The 19,956-nt window shown below is 38.8% G+C and overlaps 1 protein-coding gene across 4 annotated transcripts in view; it reads right to left on the bottom strand.

The window, feature by feature from the left end:
* Window positions 1-19,956, bottom strand: part of zgc:158659 (uncharacterized protein LOC791141 homolog) — an 83,671-nt gene that overhangs the window by 44,501 nt on the left and 19,214 nt on the right. For 3 of the 4 annotated variants that reach the window (XM_041779213.1, XM_041779212.1, XM_041779215.1), the window contains exons 3-4: window positions 2,426-2,529; window positions 2,181-2,343 (exon numbers count right to left, since the gene is read on the bottom strand). In XM_041779213.1, the coding sequence (XP_041635147.1) occupies window positions 2,181-2,343; window positions 2,426-2,529 (267 nt within the window). Of the gene's footprint in view, window positions 1-1,941; window positions 2,344-2,425; window positions 2,530-19,956 lie in introns of those variants that run through there. The other variant, XM_041779214.1, reaches the window with a different exon arrangement.

Consider the following 19,956-nt stretch of genomic DNA (forward strand, 5'->3'; position numbering starts at 1 on the left):
AACCCACCTTGACCCTGCTATAGGAGCAAGACTAACCCACCTTGACCCTACTATAGGAGCAAGATTAACCAACCTTGACCCCGCTATAGGAGCAATACTAACCCACCTTGGCCCCGCTATAGGAGCAAGACTAACCCACCTCGACCCTGCTATAGGAGCAAGACTAACCCACCTTGACCCCGCTATAGGAGCAATACTTACCCACCTTGGCCCCGCTATAGGAGCAAGACTAACCCACTCAGTTTACTCTACTTTGACCCTACTCTAGATCATTTACTCTACTTTGACCCTACTCTAGATCCAGTTTCACTCCAGATCCAGTTTTACTCTACTCTGACTCTGCTCTAGATCCAGTTTACTCTACTTTGACCCCACTCTAGATCCAGTTTACTCTACTTTGACCCTACTCTAGATCCAGTTTACTCTACTTTGACCCTACTCCAGATCCAGTTTTACTCTACTCTGACCCTGCTCTAGATCCAGTTTACTCTTCTTTGACCCTGCTCTAGATCCAGTTTACTCTACTTTGACCCTACTCTAGATCCAGTTTACTCTACTTTGACCCTACTCTAGATCCAGTTTCACTCCAGATCCAGTTTTACTCTACTCTGACCCTGCTCTAGATTCAGTTTATTCTACTTTGACCCTACTCTAGATCCAGTTTACTCCCATTTTACCCTACTCTAGATCCAGTTTACTCTACTTTGACCCTACTCTAGATCCAGGTTCACTCCAGATCCAGTTTTGCTCAACTTTGATCCTGCTCTAGATCCAGTTTCACTCCAGATCCAGTTTAACTCAATTTTGACCCTGCTCTAGATCCAGTTTACTCTACTTTGACCCCATTCTAGATGTAGTTTTACTCTACTCTGACCCTGCTCTAGATCCAGTTTACTCTACTTTGACCATGCTCTAGATCCAGTTTAGTCTACTTTGACCCTACTCTAGATCCAGTTTTACTCAACTTTCACCCTGATCTAAATCCAATTTCACTCCAGATCCATTTTAACTCTACTCTGACTCTGCTCTAGATTCAGTTTACTCTACTTTGACCCTACTCTAGATCGTTTACTCTACTTTGACCCTACTCTAGATCCAGTTTCACTCCAGATCCAGTTTTACTCTACTCTGACCCTGCTCTAGATCCAGTTTACTCTACTTTGACCCTACTCTAGATCCAGTTTACTCTACTTTGACCCTACTCTAGATCCAGTTATACTCTACTTTGACCCCATTCTAGATCCAGTTTCACTCCAGATCCAGTTTTACTCTACTCTGACCCTGCTATAGATTCAGTTTACTCTATTTTGACCCTACTCTAGATCCTGTTTACTCTACTTTGTCCCTGCTCTAGATCCAGTTTACTCTACTTTGACCCCACTCTAGATCCAGTTTCACTCCAGATCCAGTTTTACTCAACTTTGACCCTGCTCTTTATCCAGTTTACTCTACTTTGACCCCGCTCTAGATCTAGTTTTACTTTACTCTGACCCTGCTCTAGATCCAGTTTTACTCTACTTTGACCTCACTCTAGATCCAGTTTTACTCTAGATCCAGTTTTACTCTACCTTGACCATGCTGTAGATCCAGTTCTACCCTACCTTGACTCTGCTGTAGATCCATTTTCACTGTACTTTGACCTTGCGTTGGAACCAGTCTAACCCACTCTGACTCTTCTTTTAAACAAGCCTAACCCACTTCTGCCCATTTTCTTTCCCAACTTTTTAATGAGTAGCACCAGAGACAGTATGGTTGATGACATACTATAAAGTTTAACAATTCTTGTCCCTTTCCTGGCTGTTCCAGGTTTTGAAGAACATTTCCTTTTCAAATCCTCCATGGTCCTTCTAGAAATTCCCTAGATCTGTATTTTGACGAAGGAACCATGCCAAACAGCTAAATGATAACTCTGGATAAACATTTAGCCCATGCTACATCTACCTTTAGATGGTTATGACATCATGGAGAATAATCAGATCCACTATGCAGAAAACAGACCGTGGAGCTCTGTTGAAGATTGATGATGGCACATTGGCCAGTGGTCCAATGGCATGAAGATGAATAATGACAGGTGATGGTCAATAGGAGATGACAGATGATGAGGACAGGTGACAGGTGATGTAAGATGGTGACGTGAGTTAAGATGATTCCAGTTGAGTCCAGGGGAGTCCAGGTGTTACCTATCTCTCTGTTTAGGATCTTCTCCTCTCGGTTACCCAGCGGCTCGATGACCTTTAGAATTGGGTGAAACAGCCGGAGGTCGCAAAGCCGCCTCGTCTCATCATAAAACTCCTCTCTCTCTGCTTCCTGGGTCACGCCGACGAAGATGTAACATGACTCCTCCTGGCCAATCAAAGAGCAGAGGTTATACCTGTTATCAGCAGTGATATACAGGGGAGGGGTCAGGGGTGAAACAGAGACATACCTGCAGCAGGTGATAGAGTGGGTACTTCCTGGCCTCAGTAAAGAGCTGCTGCTTAATACTGACCAGAGGGGTTTCTCTGAGACACTCCAGACTCACCATCATCCCTACAGAGACAAAAAAACATAGACTGTCAAACAGAGAAAAGTAGAGTACAGTAGAATGCAGTAGAGTAAAGATGAAAACGGTAAAGACTAAAACAGTGAAGTAGAGAAAAGACGAAAACAGTAAAGTACAAAACAGTAAAGATGAAAACAGTGGAGTAGAGTAGAGCAAAGACGAAAACAGTAAAGTACAAAACAGTACAATAAAGATGAAAACAGTGGAGTAGAGGAGAGTAGAGAAAAGACGAAAACAGTAAAGTACAAAACAGTAGAGTAAAGATGAAAACAGTAGAGAAGAGTATAATACAGTCAAGTAGAGTAAAGATGAAAACAGCAGAGTAAAAAACAAAACAGTAGAGAAAAGACGAAAACAGTAAAGTACAAAACAGTGCAATAAAGATGAAAACAGTGGAGTAGAGGAGGGTAGAGAAAAGAAGAAAACAGTAAAGTACAAAACAGTGGAGTAAAGATGAAAACAGTAGAGAAGAGTATAATACAGTCGAGTAAAGATGAAAACAGCTTTGTAAAGAACAAAACAGTAGAGCAAAGACGAAAACAGCAAAGTACAAAACAGTAAAAATGAAAGCAGTAGATAAGAGTATAACACAGTAGAGTAATGATGAAAATAGTAGAGTATAGCAGAGTAGGGTAGAATAGAAAACAGTAGAGAAGGGTAGGGTAGAGTAGAATACAGTAGGGAAGAGCAGAGTAGGGTAGAATAGAATACAGTAGAGAAGAGTAGGGTAGAGTAGAATACAGTAGAGAAGAGTAGGGTAGAGTAGAATACAGTAGAGAAGAGTAGGGTAGAGCAGAAAACCGTAGAGAAGAGCAGAGTAGGGTAGAGTAGAAAACAGTGGAGTGTAGCAGAGTAGGGTAGAGTAGAATACAGTAGAGAAGAGCAGAGTAGGGTAGAGTAGAAAACAGTGGAGTATAGCAGAGTAGGGTAGAGTAGAAAACAGTGGAGTATAGCAGAGTAGGGTAGAGTAGAAAACAGAAGGGAAAAGCAGAGTAGGGTAGAGGAGAAAACAGTGGAGTATAGCAGAATAGGGTAGAGTAGAATACAGTAGAGAAGAGCAGAGTAGGGTAGAGTAGAAAACAGTGGAGTATAGCAGAGTAGGGTAGAGTAGAATACAGTAGAGTATAGCAGAGTAGGGTAGAGTAGAATACAGTGGAGTATAGCAGAGTAGGGTAGAGTAGAAAACAGTGGAGTATAGCAGAATAGGGTAGAGTAGAAAACAGTGGAGTATAGCAGAGTAGGGGAGAGTAGAAAACAGAAGGGAAAAGCAGAGTAGGGTAGAGTAGAATACAGTAGAGAAGAGCAGAGTAGGGTAGAGTAGAAAACAGTGGAGTATAGCAGAGTAGGGTAGAGTAGAAAACAGTGGAGTATAGCAGAATAGGGTAGAGTAGAAAACAGTGGAGTATAGCAGAGTAGGGGAGAGTAGAAAACAGAAGGGAAAAGCAGAGTAGGGTAGAGTAGAATACAGTAGAGAAGAGCAGAGTAGGGTAGAGTAGAAAACAGTGGAGTATAGCAGAATAGGGTAGAGTAGAATACAGTAGAGAAGAGCAGAGTAGGTTAGAGTAGAATACAGTGGAGTATAGCAGAGTAGGGTAGAGTAGAAAACAGTGGAGTATAGCAGAGTAGGGTAGAGTAGAAAACAGTGGAGTATAGCAGAGTAGGGTAGAGTAGAAAACAGTGGAGTATAGCAGAGTAGGGTAGAGTAGAAAACAGTAGAGAAGAGCAGAGTAGGGTAGAGTAGAATACAGTAGAGAAGAGCAGAGTAGGGTAGAGTAGAAAACAGTGGAGTATAGCAGAGTAGGGTAGAGTAGAAAACAGTGGAGTATAGCAGAGTAGGGTAGAGTAGAAAACAGTGGAGTATAGCAGAGAAGGGTAGAGTAGAAAACAGTAGAGAAGAGCAGAGTAGGGTAGAGTAGAATACAGTAGAGAAGAGCAGAGTAGGGTAGAGTAGAATACAGTAGAGAAGAGCAGAGTAGGGTAGAGTAGAAAACAGTGGAGTATAGCAGAATAGGGTAGAGTAGAGTACAGTAGAGAAGAGCAGAGTAGGGTAGAGTAGAAAACAGTGGAGTATAGCAGAGTAGGGTAGAGTAGAAAACAGTGCAGTGTAGCAGAGTAGGGTAGAGTAGAAAACAGTGGAGTGTAGCAGAGTAGGGTAGAGTAGAAAACAGTGGGGTATAGCAGAGTAGGGTAGAGCAGAAAACAGTAGAGAAGAGCAGAGTAGGGTAGAGTAGAAAACAGTGGAGTGTAGCAGAGTAGGGTAGAGTAGAATACAGTAGAGAAGAGCAGAGTAGGGTAGAGTAGAAAACAGTGGAGTATAGCAGAGTAGGGTACAGTAGAAAACAGTGGAGTATAGCAGAGTAGTGTAGAGTATAGCAAAGTATGGGAGAGTAGAAAACAGTGGAGTATAGCAGAGTAGGGTAGAGTAGAAAACAGTGGAGTATAGCAGAGTAGGGTAGAGAAGAATACAGTAGAGAAGAGCAGAGTAGGGTAGAGTAGAAAACAGTGGAGTATAGCAGAATATGGTAGAGTAGAAAACAGTGGAGTATAGCAGAGTAGGGTAGAGTAGAATACAGTAGAGAAGAGCAGAGTAGGGTAGAGTAGAAAACAGTGGAGTATAGCAGAGTAGGGTAGAGTAGAATACAGTAGAGAAGAGCAGAGTAGGGTAGAGTAGAAAACAGTGGAGTATAGCAGAATAGGGTAGAGAAGAATACAGTAGAGAAGAGCAGAGTAGGGTAGAGTAGAAAACAGTGGAGTATAGCAGAATAGGGTAGAGAAGAATACAGTAGAGAAGAGCAGAGTAGGGTAGAGTAGAAAACAGTGGAGTATAGCAGAATATGGTAGAGTAGAAAACAGTGGAGTATAGCAGAGTAGGGTAGAGAAGAATACAGTAGAGAAGAGCAGAGTAGGGTAGAGTAGAAAACAGTGGAGTATAGCAGAATATGGTAGAGTAGAAAACAGTGGAGTATAGCAGAGTAGGGTAGAGTAGAATACAGTAGAGTATAGCAGAGTAGGGTAGAGTAGAAAACAGTGGAGTATAGCAGAGTAGGGTAGAGTAGAATACAGTAGAGAAGAGCAGAGTAGGGTAGAGTAGAAAACAGTGGAGTATAGCAGAATAGGGTAGAGAAGAATACAGTAGAGAAGAGCAGAGTAGGGTAGAGTAGAAAACAGTGGAGTATAGCAGAATAGGGTAGAGAAGAATACAGTAGAGAAGAGCAGAGTAGGGTAGAGTAGAAAACAGTGGAGTATAGCAGAATATGGTAGAGTAGAAAACAGTGGAGTATAGCAGAGTAGGGTAGAGTAGAATACAGTAGAGTATAGCAGAGTACGGTAGAGTAGAAAACAGTGGAGTATAGCAGAGTAGGGTAGAGTAGAATACAGTAGAGAAGAGCAGAGTAGGGTAGAGTAGAAAACAGTGGAGTATAGCAGAGTAGGGTAGAGTAGAAAACAGTAGAGAAGAGCAGAGTAGGTTAGAGTAGAAAACAGTGGAGTATAGCAGGATAGGGTAGAGTAGAATACAGTGGAGTATAGCAGAGTAGGGTACAGTAGAAAACAGAAGGGAAAAGCAGAGTAGGGTAGAGTAGAATACAGTAGAGAAGAGCAGAGTAGGGTAGAGTAGAAAACAGTGGAGTATAGCAGGATAGGGTAGAGTAGAATACAGTAGAGAAGAGCAGAGTAGGGTAGAGTAGAAAACAGTGGAGTATAGCAGAGTAGGGTAGAGTAGAAAACAGTAGAGAAGAGCAGAGTAGGTTAGAGTAGAAAACAGTAGAGTATAGCAGAGTAGGGTAGAGTAGAAAACAGTGGAGTATAGCAGAGTAGGGTAGAGTAGAAAACAGTAGAGAAGAGCAGAGTAGGGTAGAGTAGAATACAGTAGAGAAGAGCAGAGTAGGGTTGAGTAGAAAACAGTGGAGTATAGCAGAGTAGGGTAGAGTAGAAAACAGAAGGGAAAAGCAGAGTAGGGTAGAGGAGAATACAGTAGAGAAGAGCAGAGTAGGGTAGAGTAGAAAACAGTGGAGTATAGCAGAGTAGGGTAGAGTAGAAAACAGTGGAGTGTAGCAGAGTAGGGTAGAGCAGAAAACAGTAGAGAAGAGCAGAGTAGGGTAGAGTAGAAAACAGTGGAGTGTAGCTGAGTAGGGTAGAGTAGAATACAGTAGAGAAGAGCAGAGTAGGGTAGAGTATAGCAAAGTATGGGAGAGTAGAAAACAGTGGAGTATAGCAGAGTAGGGTAGAGTAGAAAACAGTGGAGTATAGCAGAGTAGTGTAGAGTATAGCACAGTATGGGAGAGTAGAAAACAAGTAGGTTAGAGTAGAATACAGTAGAGTATAGCAGAGTAGGGTAGAGGAGAATACAGTGGAGTATAGCAGAATATGGTAGAGTAGAAAACAGTGGAGTATAGCAGAATAGGGTAGAGTAGAATACGGTAGAGAAGAGCAGAGTAGGGTTGAGTAGAAAACAGTGGAGTATAGCAGAGTAGGGTAGAGTAGAAAACAGTGGAGTGTAGCAGAGTAGGGTAGAGTAGAAAACAGTGGAGTGTAGCAGAGTAGGGTAGAGTAGAAAACAGTGGGGTATAGCAGAGTAGGGTAGAGCAGAAAACAGTAGAGAAGAGCAGAGTAGGGAAGAGTAGAAAACAGTGGAGTATAGCAGAGTAGGGTAGAGTATAGCAAAGTATGGGAGAGTAGAAAACAGTGGAGTATAGCAGAGTAGGGTAGAGTAGAAAACAGTGGAGTATAGCAGAGTAGTGTAGAGTATAGCAAAGTATGGGAGAGTAGAAAACAGTGGAGAAGAGCAGAGTAGGGTAGAGTAGAAAACAGTGGAGTATAGCAGAGTAGGGTAGAGTAAAAAACAGAAGGGAAAAGCAGAGTAGGGTAGAGGAGAATACAGTAGAGAAGAGCAGAGTAGGTTAGAGTAGAAAACAGTGGAGTATAGCAGAATAGGGTAGAGTAGAATACAGTAGAGAAGAGCAGAGTAGGTTAGAGTAGAAAACAGTGGAGTATAGCAGAATATGGTAGAGTAGAAAACAGTGGAGTATAGCAGAGTAGGGTAGAGTAGAATACAGTAGAGTATAGTAGAGTAGGGTAGAGTAGAAAACAGTGGAGTATAGCAGAGTAGGGTAGAGTAGAATACAGTAGAGAAGAGCAGAGTAGGGTAGAGTAGAAAACAGTAGAGAAGAGCAGAGTAGGGGAGAGTAGAAAACAGAAAGGAAAAGCAGAGTAGGGTAGAGTAGAAAACAGTAGAGAAGAGCAGAGTAGGTTAGAGTAGAATACAGTAGAGTATAGCAGAGTAGGGTAGAGTAGAAAACAGTGGAGTATAGCAGAGTAGGGTAGAGTAGAATACGGTAGAGAAGAGCAGAGTAGGGTAGAGTAGAAAACAGTGGAGTGTAGCAGAGTAGGGTAGAGTAGAAAACAGTAGAGAAGAGCAGAGTAGGTTAGAGTAGAATACAGTAGAGTATAGCAGAGTAGGGTAGAGTAGAAAACAGTAGAGAAGAGCAGAGTAGGGTAGAGTAGAATACAGTAGAGAAGAGCAGAGTAGGGTTGAGTAGAAAACAGTGGAGTATAGCAGAGTAGGGTAGAGTAGAAAACAGTGGAGTATAGCAGAGTAGGGTAGAGGAGAAAACAGTGGAGTATAGCAGAGTAGGGTAGAGTAGAATACAGTACAGAAGAGAAGAGTAGGGTAGAGTAGAAAACAGTGGAGTATAGCAGAGTAGGGTAGAGGAGAAAACAGTGGAGTATAGCAGAGTAGGGTAGAGTAGAAAACATTGGAGTATAGCAGAATATGGTAGAGTAGAAAACAGTGGAGTATAGCAGAGTAGGGTAGAGTAGAATACAGTAGAGTATAGCAGAGTAGGGTAGAGTAGAAAACAGTGGAGTATAGCAGAGTAGGGTAGAGTAGAAAACAGTGGAGTATAGCAGAATATGGTAGAGTAGAAAACAGTGGAGTATAGCAGAGTAGGGTAGAGTAGAATACAGTAGAGTATAGCAGAGTAGGGTAGAGTAGAAAACAGTGGAGCATAGCAGAGTAGGGTAGAGTAGAAAACAGTGAAGTATAGCAGAGTAGGGTAGAGGAGAAAACAGTGGAGTATAGCAGAGTAGGGTAGAGTAGAATACAGTACAGAAGAGAAGAGTAGGGTAGAGTAGAAAACAGTGGAGTATAGCAGAGTAGGGTAGAGTAGAAAACAGTGGAGTATAGCAGAGTAGGGTAGAGTAGAAAACAGTGGAGTATAGCAGAGTAGGGTAGAGTAGAATACAGTAGAGTATAGCAGAGGCGGGTAGAGTAGAAAACAGTGGAGTATAGCAGAGTAGGGTGAGTAGAATACACAGTGGAGTATAGCAGAGTAGGGTGAGGAGAAAACAGTGGAGTATAGCAGAGTAGGTAGAGAGTGAAAACAGTGGAGTATAGCAGAGTAGGGTAGAGTAGAAAACAGTGGAGTATAGCAGAGTAGGGTAGAGTAGAATACAGTAGAGTATAGCAGAGTAGGGTAGAGTAGAAAACAGTGGAGTATAGCAGAGTAGGGTAGAGTAGAAAACAGTGGAGTATAGCAGAATATGGTAGAGTAGAAAACAGTGGAGTATAGCAGAGTAGGGTAGAGTAGAATACAGTAGAGTATAGCAGAGTAGGGTAGAGTAGAAAACAGTGGAGCATAGCAGAGTAGGGTAGAGTAGAAAACAGTGAAGTATAGCAGAGTAGGGGAGAGTAGAAAACAGAAAGGAAAAGCAGAGTAGGGTAGAGTAGAATACAGTAGAGAAGAGCAGAATAGGGTAGAGTAGAAAACAGTGGAGTATAGCAGAATAGGGTAGAGTAGAATACAGTAGAGAAGAGTAGGGTAGAGTAGAATACAGTAGAGAAGAGTAGGGTAGAGCAGAAAACCGTAGAGAAGAGCAGAGTAGGGTAGAGTAGAAAACAGTAGAGTGTAGCAGAGTAGGGTAGAGTAGAATACAGTAGAGAAGAGCAGAGTAGGGTAGAGTAGAAAACAGTGGAGTATAGCAGAGTAGAAAACAGAAGGGAAAAGCAGAGTAGGGTAGAGTAGAATACAGTAGAGAAGAGCAGAGTAGGGTAGAGTAGAAAACAGTGGAGTGTAGCAGAGTAGGGTTGAGTAGAAAACAGTGGAGTATAGCAGAGTAGGGTAGAGTAGAAAACAGTGGAGTATAGCAGAGTAGGGTAGAGTAGAAAACAGTGGAGTGTAGCAGAGTAGGGTAGAGTAGAAAACAGTGGGGTATAGCAGAGTAGGGTAGAGCAGAAAACAGTAGAGAAGAGAAGAGTAGGGTAGAGTAGAAAACAGTGGAGTATAGCAGAGTAGGGTAGAGGAGAAAACAGTGGAGTATAACAGAGTAGGGTAGAGTAGAATACAGTAGAGAAAAGCAGAGTAGGGTAGAGTAGAAAACAGTGGAGTATAGCAGAATATGGTAGAGTAGAAAACAGTGGAGTATAGCAGAGTAGGGTAGAGTAGAATACAGTAGAGTATAGCAGAGTAGGGTAGAGCAGAAAACAGTGGAGTGTAGCAGAGTAGGGTAGAGTAGAAAACAGTGGGGTATAGCAGAGTAGGGTAGAGCAGAAAACAGTAGAGAAGAGAAGAGTAGGGTAGAGTAGAAAACAGTGGAGTATAGCAGAGTAGGGTAGAGGAGAAAACAGTGGAGTATAGCAGAGTAGGGTAGAGTAGAATACAGTAGAGAAGAGCAGAGTAAGGTAGAGTAGAAAACAGTGGAGTATAGCAGAGTAGGGTAGAGTAGAATACAGTAGAGAAAAGCAGAGTAGGGTAGAGTAGAAAACAGTGGAGTATAGGAGAGTAGGGTAGAGGAGAAAACAGTGGAGTATAGCAGAATAGGGTAGAGTAGAAAACAGTGGAGTATAGCAGAGTAGGGTAGAGTAGAAAACAGTGGAGTATAGCAGAATAGGGTAGAGTAGAATACAGTAGAGAAGAGCAGAGTAGGGTAGAGTAGAAAACAGTGGAGTATAGCAGAATATGGTAGAGTAGAAAACAGTGGAGTATAGCAGAGTAGGGTAGAGTAGAATACAGTAGAGAAGAGCAGAGTAGGGTAGAGTAGAAAACAGTGGAGTATAGCAGAGTAAGGTAGAGTAGAAAACAGTGGAGTATAGCAGAATAGGGTAGAGTAGAAAACAGTGGAGTATAGCAGAGTAGGGGAGAGTAGAAAACAGAAAGGAAAAGCAGAGTAGGGTAGAGTAGAATACAGTAGAGAAGAGCAGAATAGGGTAGAGTAGAAAACAGTGGAGTATAGCAGAATAGGGTAGAGTAGAATACAGTAGAGAAGAGCAGAGTAGGGTAGAGTAGAAAACAGTGGAGTGTAGCAGAGTAGGGTAGAGTAGAAAACAGTAGAGAAGAGCAGAGTACGTTAGAGTAGAATACAGTAGAGTATAGCAGAGTAGGGTAGAGTAGAAAACAGTGGAGTATAGCAGAGTAGGGTAGAGTAGAATACAGTAGAGAAGAGCAGAGTAGGGTAGAGTAGAAAACAGTGGAGTGTAGCAGAGTAGGGTAGAGTAGAAAACAGTAGAGAAGAGCAGAGTAGGTTAGAGTAGAATACAGTAGAGTATAGCAGAGTAGGGTAGAGTAGAAAACAGTAGAGAAGAGCAGAGTAGGGTTGAGTAGAAAACAGTGGAGTATAGCAGAGTTGGGTAGAGTAGAAAACAGTGGAGTATAGCAGAGTAGGGTAGAGTAGAAAACAGAAGGGAAAAGCAGAGTAGGGTAGAGGAGAATACAGTAGAGAAGAGCAGAGTAGGGTTGAGTAGAAAACAGTGGAGTATAGCAGAATAGGGTAGAGTAGAATACAGTAGAGAAGAGCAGAGTAGGGTAGAGTAGAAAACAGTGGAGTATAGCAGAGTAGGGTAGAGTAGAAAACAGTGGAGTGTAGCAGAGTAGGGTAGAGTAGAAAACAGTGGAGTGTAGCAGAGTAGGGTAGAGTAGAAAACAGTGGAGTATAGCAGAGTAGGGGAGAGTAGAAAACAGAAAGGAAAAGCAGAGTAGGGTAGAGTAGAATACAGTAGAGAAGAGCAGAATAGGGTAGAGTAGAAAACAGTGGAGTATAGCAGAATAGGGTAGAGTAGAATACAGTAGAGAAGAGCAGAGTAGGGTAGAGTAGAAAACAGTGGAGTGTAGCAGAGTAGGGTAGAGTAGAAAACAGTGGAGAAGAGCAGAGTAATGTAGAGAAGAGCAGAGTCAGGTAGAGTAGAAAACAGTGGAGTGTAGCAGAGTGGGGTAGAGTAGAAAACAGTAGAGAAGAGCAGAGTAATGTAGAGAAGAGCAGAGTTGGGTAGAGTAGAAAACAGTGGAGTATAGCAGAGTAGGGTAGAGTAGAAAACAGTGGAGTATTGCAGAGTAGGGTGGAGTAGAAAACAGAAGGGAAAAGCAGAGTAGGGTAGAGTAGAATACAGTAGAGTATAGCAGAGTAGGGTAGAGTAGAAAACAGTGGAGTATAGCAGAGTAGGGTAGAGTAGAAAACAGTAGGGAAAAGCAGAGTAGGGTAGAGTAGAATACAGTAGAGTATAGCAGAGTAGGGTAGAGTAGAATACAGTAGAGTATAGCAGAATAGGGTAGAGTAGAAAACAGTGGAGTATAGCAGAGTCGAATACAGTAGAGAATAGCAGAGACGAATACAGTAGAGTATAGCAGAGTCGAATACAGTAGAGTATAGCAGAGTCGAATACAGTAGAGTATAGCAGAGTAGAATACAGTAGAGAAGAGCAGAGTCGAATACAGTAGAGTATAGCAGAGTAGAATACAGTAGAGAAGAGCAGAGTAGGGTAGAGTAGAAAACAGTGGAGTATAGCAGAGTAGGGTAGAGTAGAATACAGTGGAGTATAGCAGAGTAGGGTAGAGTAGAAAACAGAAGGGAAAAGCAGAGTAGGGTAGAGTAGAAAACAGTAGAGAAGAGCAGAGTAGGGTAGAGTAGAAAACAGTAGAGAAGAGCAGAATAGGGTAGAGTAGAAAACAGTGGAGTATAGCAGAGTAGGGTAGAGTAGAAAACAGTGGAGTTTAGCAGAGTAGGGTAGAGTAGAAAACAGTAGAGAAGAGCAGAGTAGGGTAGAGTAGAAAACAGTGGAGTGTAGCAGAGTAGGGTAGAGTAGAAAACAGTGGAGTATAGCAGAATAGGGTAGAGTAGAAAACAGTGGAGTATAGCAGAGTAGGGTAGAGTAGAATACAGTAGAGAAGAGCAGAGTAGGGTAGAGTAGAAAACAGTGGAGAAGAGCAGAATAGGGTAGAGTAGAAAACAGTGGAGTATAGCAGAATAGGGTAGAGTAGAAAACAGTGGAGTATAGCAGAATAGGGTAGAGTAGAAAACAGTGGAGTATAGCAGAGTAGGGTAGAGTAGAAAACAGTAGAGAAGAGCAGAGTAGGGTAGAGTAGAAAACACTGGAGTATAGCAGAATAGGGTAGAGTAGAATACAGTAGAGAAGAGCAGAGTAGGGTAGAGAAGAATACAGTAGAGAAGAGCAGAGTAGGGTAGAGTAGAAAACAGTGGAGAAGAGCAGAGTAGGGTAGAGTAGAGAAGAGCAGAGTAGGGTAGAGTAGAATACAGTAGAGAAGAGCGGAGTAGGGTAGAGTAGAATACAGTAGAGAAGAGCAGAGTAATGTAGAGAAGAGCAGAGTCGGGTAGAGTAGAAAACAGTGGAGTGTAGCAGAGTGGGGTAGAGTAGAATACAGTAGAGAAGAGCAGAGTAATGTAGAGAAGAGCAGAGTTGGGTAGAGAAGAAAACAGTGGAGTATAGCAGAGTAGGGTAGAGTAGAAAACAGTGGAGGATAGCAGAGTAGGGTGGAGTAGAAAACAGTGGAGGATAGCAGAGTAGGGTAGAGTAGAAAACAGTGGAGGATAGCAGAGTAGGGTGGAGTAGAAAACAGTGGAGGATAGCAGAGTAGGGTGGAGTAGAAAACAGTAGAGAAGAGCAGAGTAGGGTAGAGTAGAATACAGTAGAGAAGAGCAGAGTAGCGTAGAATAGACTACAGTAGAGGACAGCAGAGTCGGGTAGAGTAGAAAACAGTGGAGTGTAGCAGAGTGGGGTAGAGTAGAATACAGTGGAGAAGAGCAGAGTAATGTAGAGAAGAGCAGAGTCGGGTAGAGTAGAAAACAGTGGAGTGAAGCAGAGTAGGGTAGAGTAGAATACAGTTGAGAAGAGCAGAGTAGGGTAGAGTAGAAAACAGTGGAGTATAGCAGAGTAGGGTAGAGTAGAATACAGTAGAGAAGAGCAGAGTAGGGTAGAGCAGAAAACAGTGGAGTATAGAAGAGTAGGGTAGAGTAGAATACGTTAGAGAAGAGCAGAGTAGCGTAGAATAGACTACAGTAGAGAACAACAGAGTCGGGTGGAGTAGGAAACAGTGGAGTGTAGCAGAGTGGGGTAGAGTAGAATACAGTAGAGAAGAGCAGAGTAGGGTAGAGTAGAAAACAGTGGAGTATAGCAGAGTAGGGTAGAGTAGAAAACAGTAGAGTATAGCAGAGTAGGGTAGAGTAGAAAACAGTAGAGAAGAGCAGAGTATGGTAGAGTAGAATACAGTAGAGAAGAGCAGAGTCGGGTAGAGTAGAAAACAGTGTAGTATAGCAGAGTAGGGTAGAGTAGAATACAGTAGAGAAGAGCAGAGTAGGGTAGAGTAGAAAACAGTAGAGTATAGCAGAGTAGGGTAGAGTAGAAAACAGTAGAGAAGAGCAGAGTATGGTAGAGTAGAATACAGTAGAGAAGAGCAGAGTCGGGTAGAGTAGAAAACAGTGGAGTATAGCAGAGTAGGGTAGAGTAGAAAACAGTAGAGAAGAGCAGAGTAGGGTAGAGTATAGCAGAGTAGGGTAAAGTAGAAAACAGTGGAGTATAGCGGAGTCGAATACAGTAGAGTATAGCAGAGTCGAATACAGTAGAGTGTAGCAGAGTAGAATACAGTAGAGTATAGCAGAGTTGAATACAGTAGAGTATAGCAGAGTAGGGTAGAGGAGAAAACAGTGGAGTATAGCAGAGTCGGGTAGAGTAGAAAACACTAGAGAACAGTAGAGTAGGGTAGAGTAGAATACAGTAGAGAAGAGCAGAGTCGGGTAGAGTAGATTACAGTAGAGAAGAGCAGAGTAGGGTAGAGTAGAAAACAGTAGAGTATAGCAGAGTAGAATACAGTAGAGTATAGCAGAGTAGAATACAGTAGAGTATAGTAGAGTAGAATACAGTAGAGTATAGCAGAGTAAAATACAGTAGAGAAGAGCAGAGTAGGGTAGAGTAGAAAACAGTGGAGTATAGCAGAGTAGGGTAGAGTAGAATACAGTAGAGAAGAGTAGAGTAGGGTAGAGTAGAAAAAATGTGGAGTATAGCAGAGTAGGGTAGAGTAGCATACAGTAGAGAAGAGCAGAGTAGGGTAGAGTAGAAAACAGTGGAGTATAGCAGAGTAGGGTAGAGTAGAATACAGTAGAGAAGAGAAGAGTAGGGTAGAGTAGAAAACAGTGGAGTATAGCAGAGTAGGGTAGAGTAGAATACAGTAGAGAAGAGTAGAGTAGGGTAGAGTAGAAAAAATGTGGAGTATAGCAGAGTAGGGTAGAGTATAGCAGAGTAGGGTAGAGTAGAATACAGTAGAGAACAGTAGAGTAGGGTAGAGTAGAATACAGTAGAGAAGAGTAGAGTAGGGTAGAGTAGAATACAGTAGAGAGGAGCAGAGTAGGGTAGAGTAGACTACCGTAGAGAACAGCAGAGTAGGGTAGAGTAGAATACAGTAGAGAAGAGTAGAGTAGGGTAGAGTAGACTACAGTAGAGAACAGCAGAGTAGGGTAGAGAAGAATGCTGTAGAATGTAAGACAATAGAATTGAATAGAATAAAATGAAATAGAACAGAAGAGAACAGAGTAGAAAAGAGGAGAATAGAATAAAATAGAATGGAGTAGAAAAGAACAGAATAGAATTGAATAGAATCTAATAGAATAGAGTAGAATAGAATAGAATGGAGTAGAGTAGACTAGAGTAGAGTAGAATAGAATAGAGCAGAATAGAATAGAATGGAATAGAATAGAACAGAGTAGATCATACGAGAAAAAAATAGAACAGAACAGAATAGAATAGAATGTAATAGAATACAGTAGAATAGAATACAGTAGAATAGAATAGAATTAGATAGAATAGAACAGAAAAGAATAGAACAGAATAGAATAGAATAGAGTAGAATAGAATAGAATAGAATAGAATAGAATGGAGTAGAGTAGAAGAAAATAGAATAGAGTAGAGTAGACTAGAGTAGAGTAGAATAGAATAGAGTAGAATAGAACAGAATAGAATGGAATAGAATAGAACAGAATAAAGTAGATTAGACTAGAATAGAGTAGAATAGAATAGAACAGAATAGAATAGAATAGAATAGAATAGAATAGAGTAGAATAGAATAGAATAGAATAGAAAAGAATAGAATAGAATGGAATAGATGAGAAGAGAAGAGAAGAGAATAGAATAGAATAGAATAGATTAGAATGGAATAGAGTAGAATAGAATAGAGTAGATTAGACTAGAATAAAATAGAATGGAATAGAGTAGAATAGAATAGAGTAGAGTAGATTAGACTAGAATAGAGTAGAATAGAATAGAATAGAAAAGAATAGAATAGAATAGAATAGAATAGAATGGAAGAGAAGAGAAGAGAATAGAATAGAGTAGATTAGACTAGAATAGAGTAGAATAGAATAGAACAGAATAGAATAGAATAGAATAGAGTAGAATAGAATAGAATAGAATAGAATGCAATAGAATACAGTAGAAGAGAATAGAGTAGAATAGAATAGAATTAAATAGAATAGAACAGAATAGAATAGAACAGAATAGAATAGAATAGAATAGAGTAGAATAGAATAGAATAGAATAGAATAGAATGGAATAGAGTAGAATAGAATAGAATAGAATAGAATAGATTAGACTAGAATAGAGTAGAATAGAATAGAATAGAGGAGGATAGAATAGAATAGAATAGAATAGAAGAGAATAGAACAGAATGGAGTAGAGTAGAAGAAAATAGAATAGAGTAGATTAGACTAGAGTAGAGTAGAATAGAATAGAGTAGAATAGAACAGAATAGAATGGAATAGAGTAGAATAGAATAGAAGAGAATAGAATAGAGTAGATAAGACTAGAGTAGAGTAGAATAGAATAGAAAAGAATAGAATAGAAGAGAATGGAATAGAGTAGAATAGAATAGAATGGAATAGAGTAGAATAGAATAGAATAGATTAGACTAGAATAGAATAGAACAGAATAAAATAGAATAGAATAGAGTAGAATAGAATAGAAAAGAATAGAATAGAATAGAGTAGAGTGGAATAGAATAGAACAGAACAGAATAGAATAGAATAGAAGAGAAGAGAACAGAATAAAGTAGATTAGACTAGAATAGAGTAGAATAGAATAGAACAGAATAGAATAGAATAGAATAGAATAGAGTAGAATAGAATAGAATAGAGTAGATTAGACTAGAATAGAGTAGAATGGAATAGATGAGAAGAGAAGAGAAGAGAAGAGAAGAGAAGAGAATAGAATAGAATAGAATAGAATGCAATAGAATAGAACAGAATAGAATAGAACAGAATAGAATAGAATAGAATAGAGTAGAATAGAATAGAATAGAATAGAATAGAATGGAATAGAGTAGAATAGAATAGAATAGAATAGAATAGAATAGATTAGACTAGAATAGAGTAGAATAGAATAGAATAGAGGAGGATAGAATAGAATAGAATAGAATAGAAGAGAATAGAACAGAATGGAGTAGAGTAGAAGAAAATAGAATAGAGTAGATTAGACTAGAGTAGAGTAGAATAGAATAGAGTAGAATAGAACAGAATAGAATGGAATAGAGTAGAATAGAATAGAAGAGAATAGAATAGAGTAGATAAGACTAGAGTAGAGTAGAATAGAATAGAAAAGAATAGAATAGAAGAGAATGGAATAGAGTAGAATAGAATAGAATGGAATAGAGTAGAATAGAATAGAATAGATTAGACTAGAATAGAATAGAACAGAATAAAATAGAATAGAATAGAGTAGAATAGAATAGAAAAGAATAGAATAGAATAGAGTAGAGTAGAATAGAATAGAACAGAACAGAATAGAATAGAATAGAAGAGAAGAGAACAGAATAAAGTAGATTAGACTAGAATAGAGTAGAATAGAATAGAACAGAATAGAATAGAATAGAATAGAATAGAATAGAGTAGAATAGAATAGAATAGAGTAGATTAGACTAGAATAGAGTAGAATGGAATAGATGAGAAGAGAAGAGAAGAGAAGAGAAGAGAAGAGAAGAGAATAGAATAGAATGGAATAGAGTAGAATAGAATAGAGTAGATTAGACTAGAATAGAATAGAATGGAATAGAGTAGAATAGAATAGAGTAGAGTAGACTAGAATAGAGTAGAATAGAATAGAATAGAAAAGAATAGAATAGAATAGAATAGAATAGAATGGAAGAGAAGAGAAGAGAATAGAATAGAGTAGATTAGACTAGAATAGAGTAGAATAGAATAGAACAGAATAGAATAGAATAGAATAGAATAGAATGGAAGAGAAGAGAAGAGAATAGATTAGACTAGAATAAAATAGAATGGAATAGAGTAGAATAGAATAGAGTAGAGTAGATTAGACTAGAATAGAGTAGAATAGAATAGAATAGAAAAGAATAGAATAGAATAGAATAGAATAGAATGGAAGAGAAGAGAAGAGAATAGAATAGAGTAGATTAGACTAGAATAGAGTAGAATAGAATAGAACAGAATAGAATAGAATAGAATAGAGTAGAATAGAATAGAATAGAATGCAATAGAATACAGTAGAATAGAATAGAGTAGAATAGAATAGAATTAAATAGAATAGAACAGAATAGAATAGAACAGAATAGAATAGAATAGAATAGAGTAGAATAGAGTAGAATAGAATAGAGTCGAATAGAATAGAATAGAATGGAATAGAGTAGAATAGAATAGAATAGAATAGAAAAGATTAGACTAGAATAGAGTAGAATAGAATAGAATAGAGGAGGATAGAATAGAATAGAATAGAACAGAATGGAGTAGAGTAGAAGAAAATAGAATAGAGTAGATTAGACTAGAGTAGAGTAGAATAGAATAGAGTAGAATAGAACAGAATAGAATGGAATAGAGTAGAATAGAATAGAAGAGAATAGAATAGAGTAGATAAGAGTAGAGTAGAATAGAATAGAAAAGAACAGAATAGAATAGAATAGAAGAGAATGGAATAGAGTAGAATAGAATAGAATGGAATAGAGTAGAATAGAATAGAATAGATTAGACTAGAATAGAATAGAACAGAATAAAATAGAATAGAATAGAGTAGAATAGAATAGAACAGAATAGAATAGAATAGAGTAGAGTAGAATAGAATAGAACAGAACAGAATAGAATAGAATAGAATAGAATAGAAGAGAACAGAATAAAGTAGATTAGACTAGAATAGAGTAGAATAGAATAGAACAGAATAGAATAGAATAGAATAGAATAGAATAGAAAAGAATAGAATAGAATGGAATAGATGAGAAGAGAAGAGAAGAGAAGAGAATAGAATAGAATAGAATAGAATGGAATAGAGTAGAATAGAATAGAGTAGATTAGACTAGAATAGAATAGAATGGAATAGAGTAGAATAGAATAGAGTAGAGTAGACTAGAATAGAGTAGAATAGAATAGAATAGAAAAGAATAGAATAGAATAGAATAGAATAGAATAGAATGGAAGAGAAGAGAATAGAATAGAGTAGATTAGACTAGAATAGAGTAGAATAGAATAGAACAGAATAGAATAGAATAGAATAGAATAGAATAGAGTAGAATAGAATAGAATAGAATAGAATAGAATAGAATGCAATAGAATACAGTAGAATAGAATAGAGTAGAATAGAATAGAATTAAATAGAATAGAACAGAATAGAATAGAACAGAATAGAATAGAATAGAATAGAGTAGAATAGAATAGAATAGAATAGAATAGAATGGAATAGAGTAGAATAGAATAGAATAGAATAGAATAGATTAGACTAGAATAGAGTAGAATAGAATAGAATAGAGGAGGATAGAATAGAATAGAATAGAATAGAATAGAATAGAATAGAGTAGAATAGAATAGAATAGAATAGAATACAGTAGAATAGAATAGAGTAGAATAGAATAGAACAGAATAGAATAGAATAGAATAGAATAGAATAGAGTAGAATAGAGTAGATTAGACTAGAATAGAGTAGAATGGAATAGATGAGAAGAGAAGAGAAGAGAAGAGAAGAGAAGAGAATAGAATAGAATAGAATGGAATAGAGTAGAATAGAATAGAGTAGATTAGACTAGAATAGAATAGAATGGAATAGAGTAGAATAGAATAGAGTAGAGTAGACTAGAATAGAGTAGAATAGAATAGAATAGAAAAGAATAGAATAGAATAGAATAGAATAGAATGGAAGAGAAGAG

The sequence above is a fragment of the Cheilinus undulatus genome, linkage group 22 (genome assembly GCF_018320785.1).
Source record: "Cheilinus undulatus linkage group 22, ASM1832078v1, whole genome shotgun sequence".
NCBI lineage: Eukaryota > Metazoa > Chordata > Actinopteri > Labriformes > Labridae > Cheilinus > Cheilinus undulatus.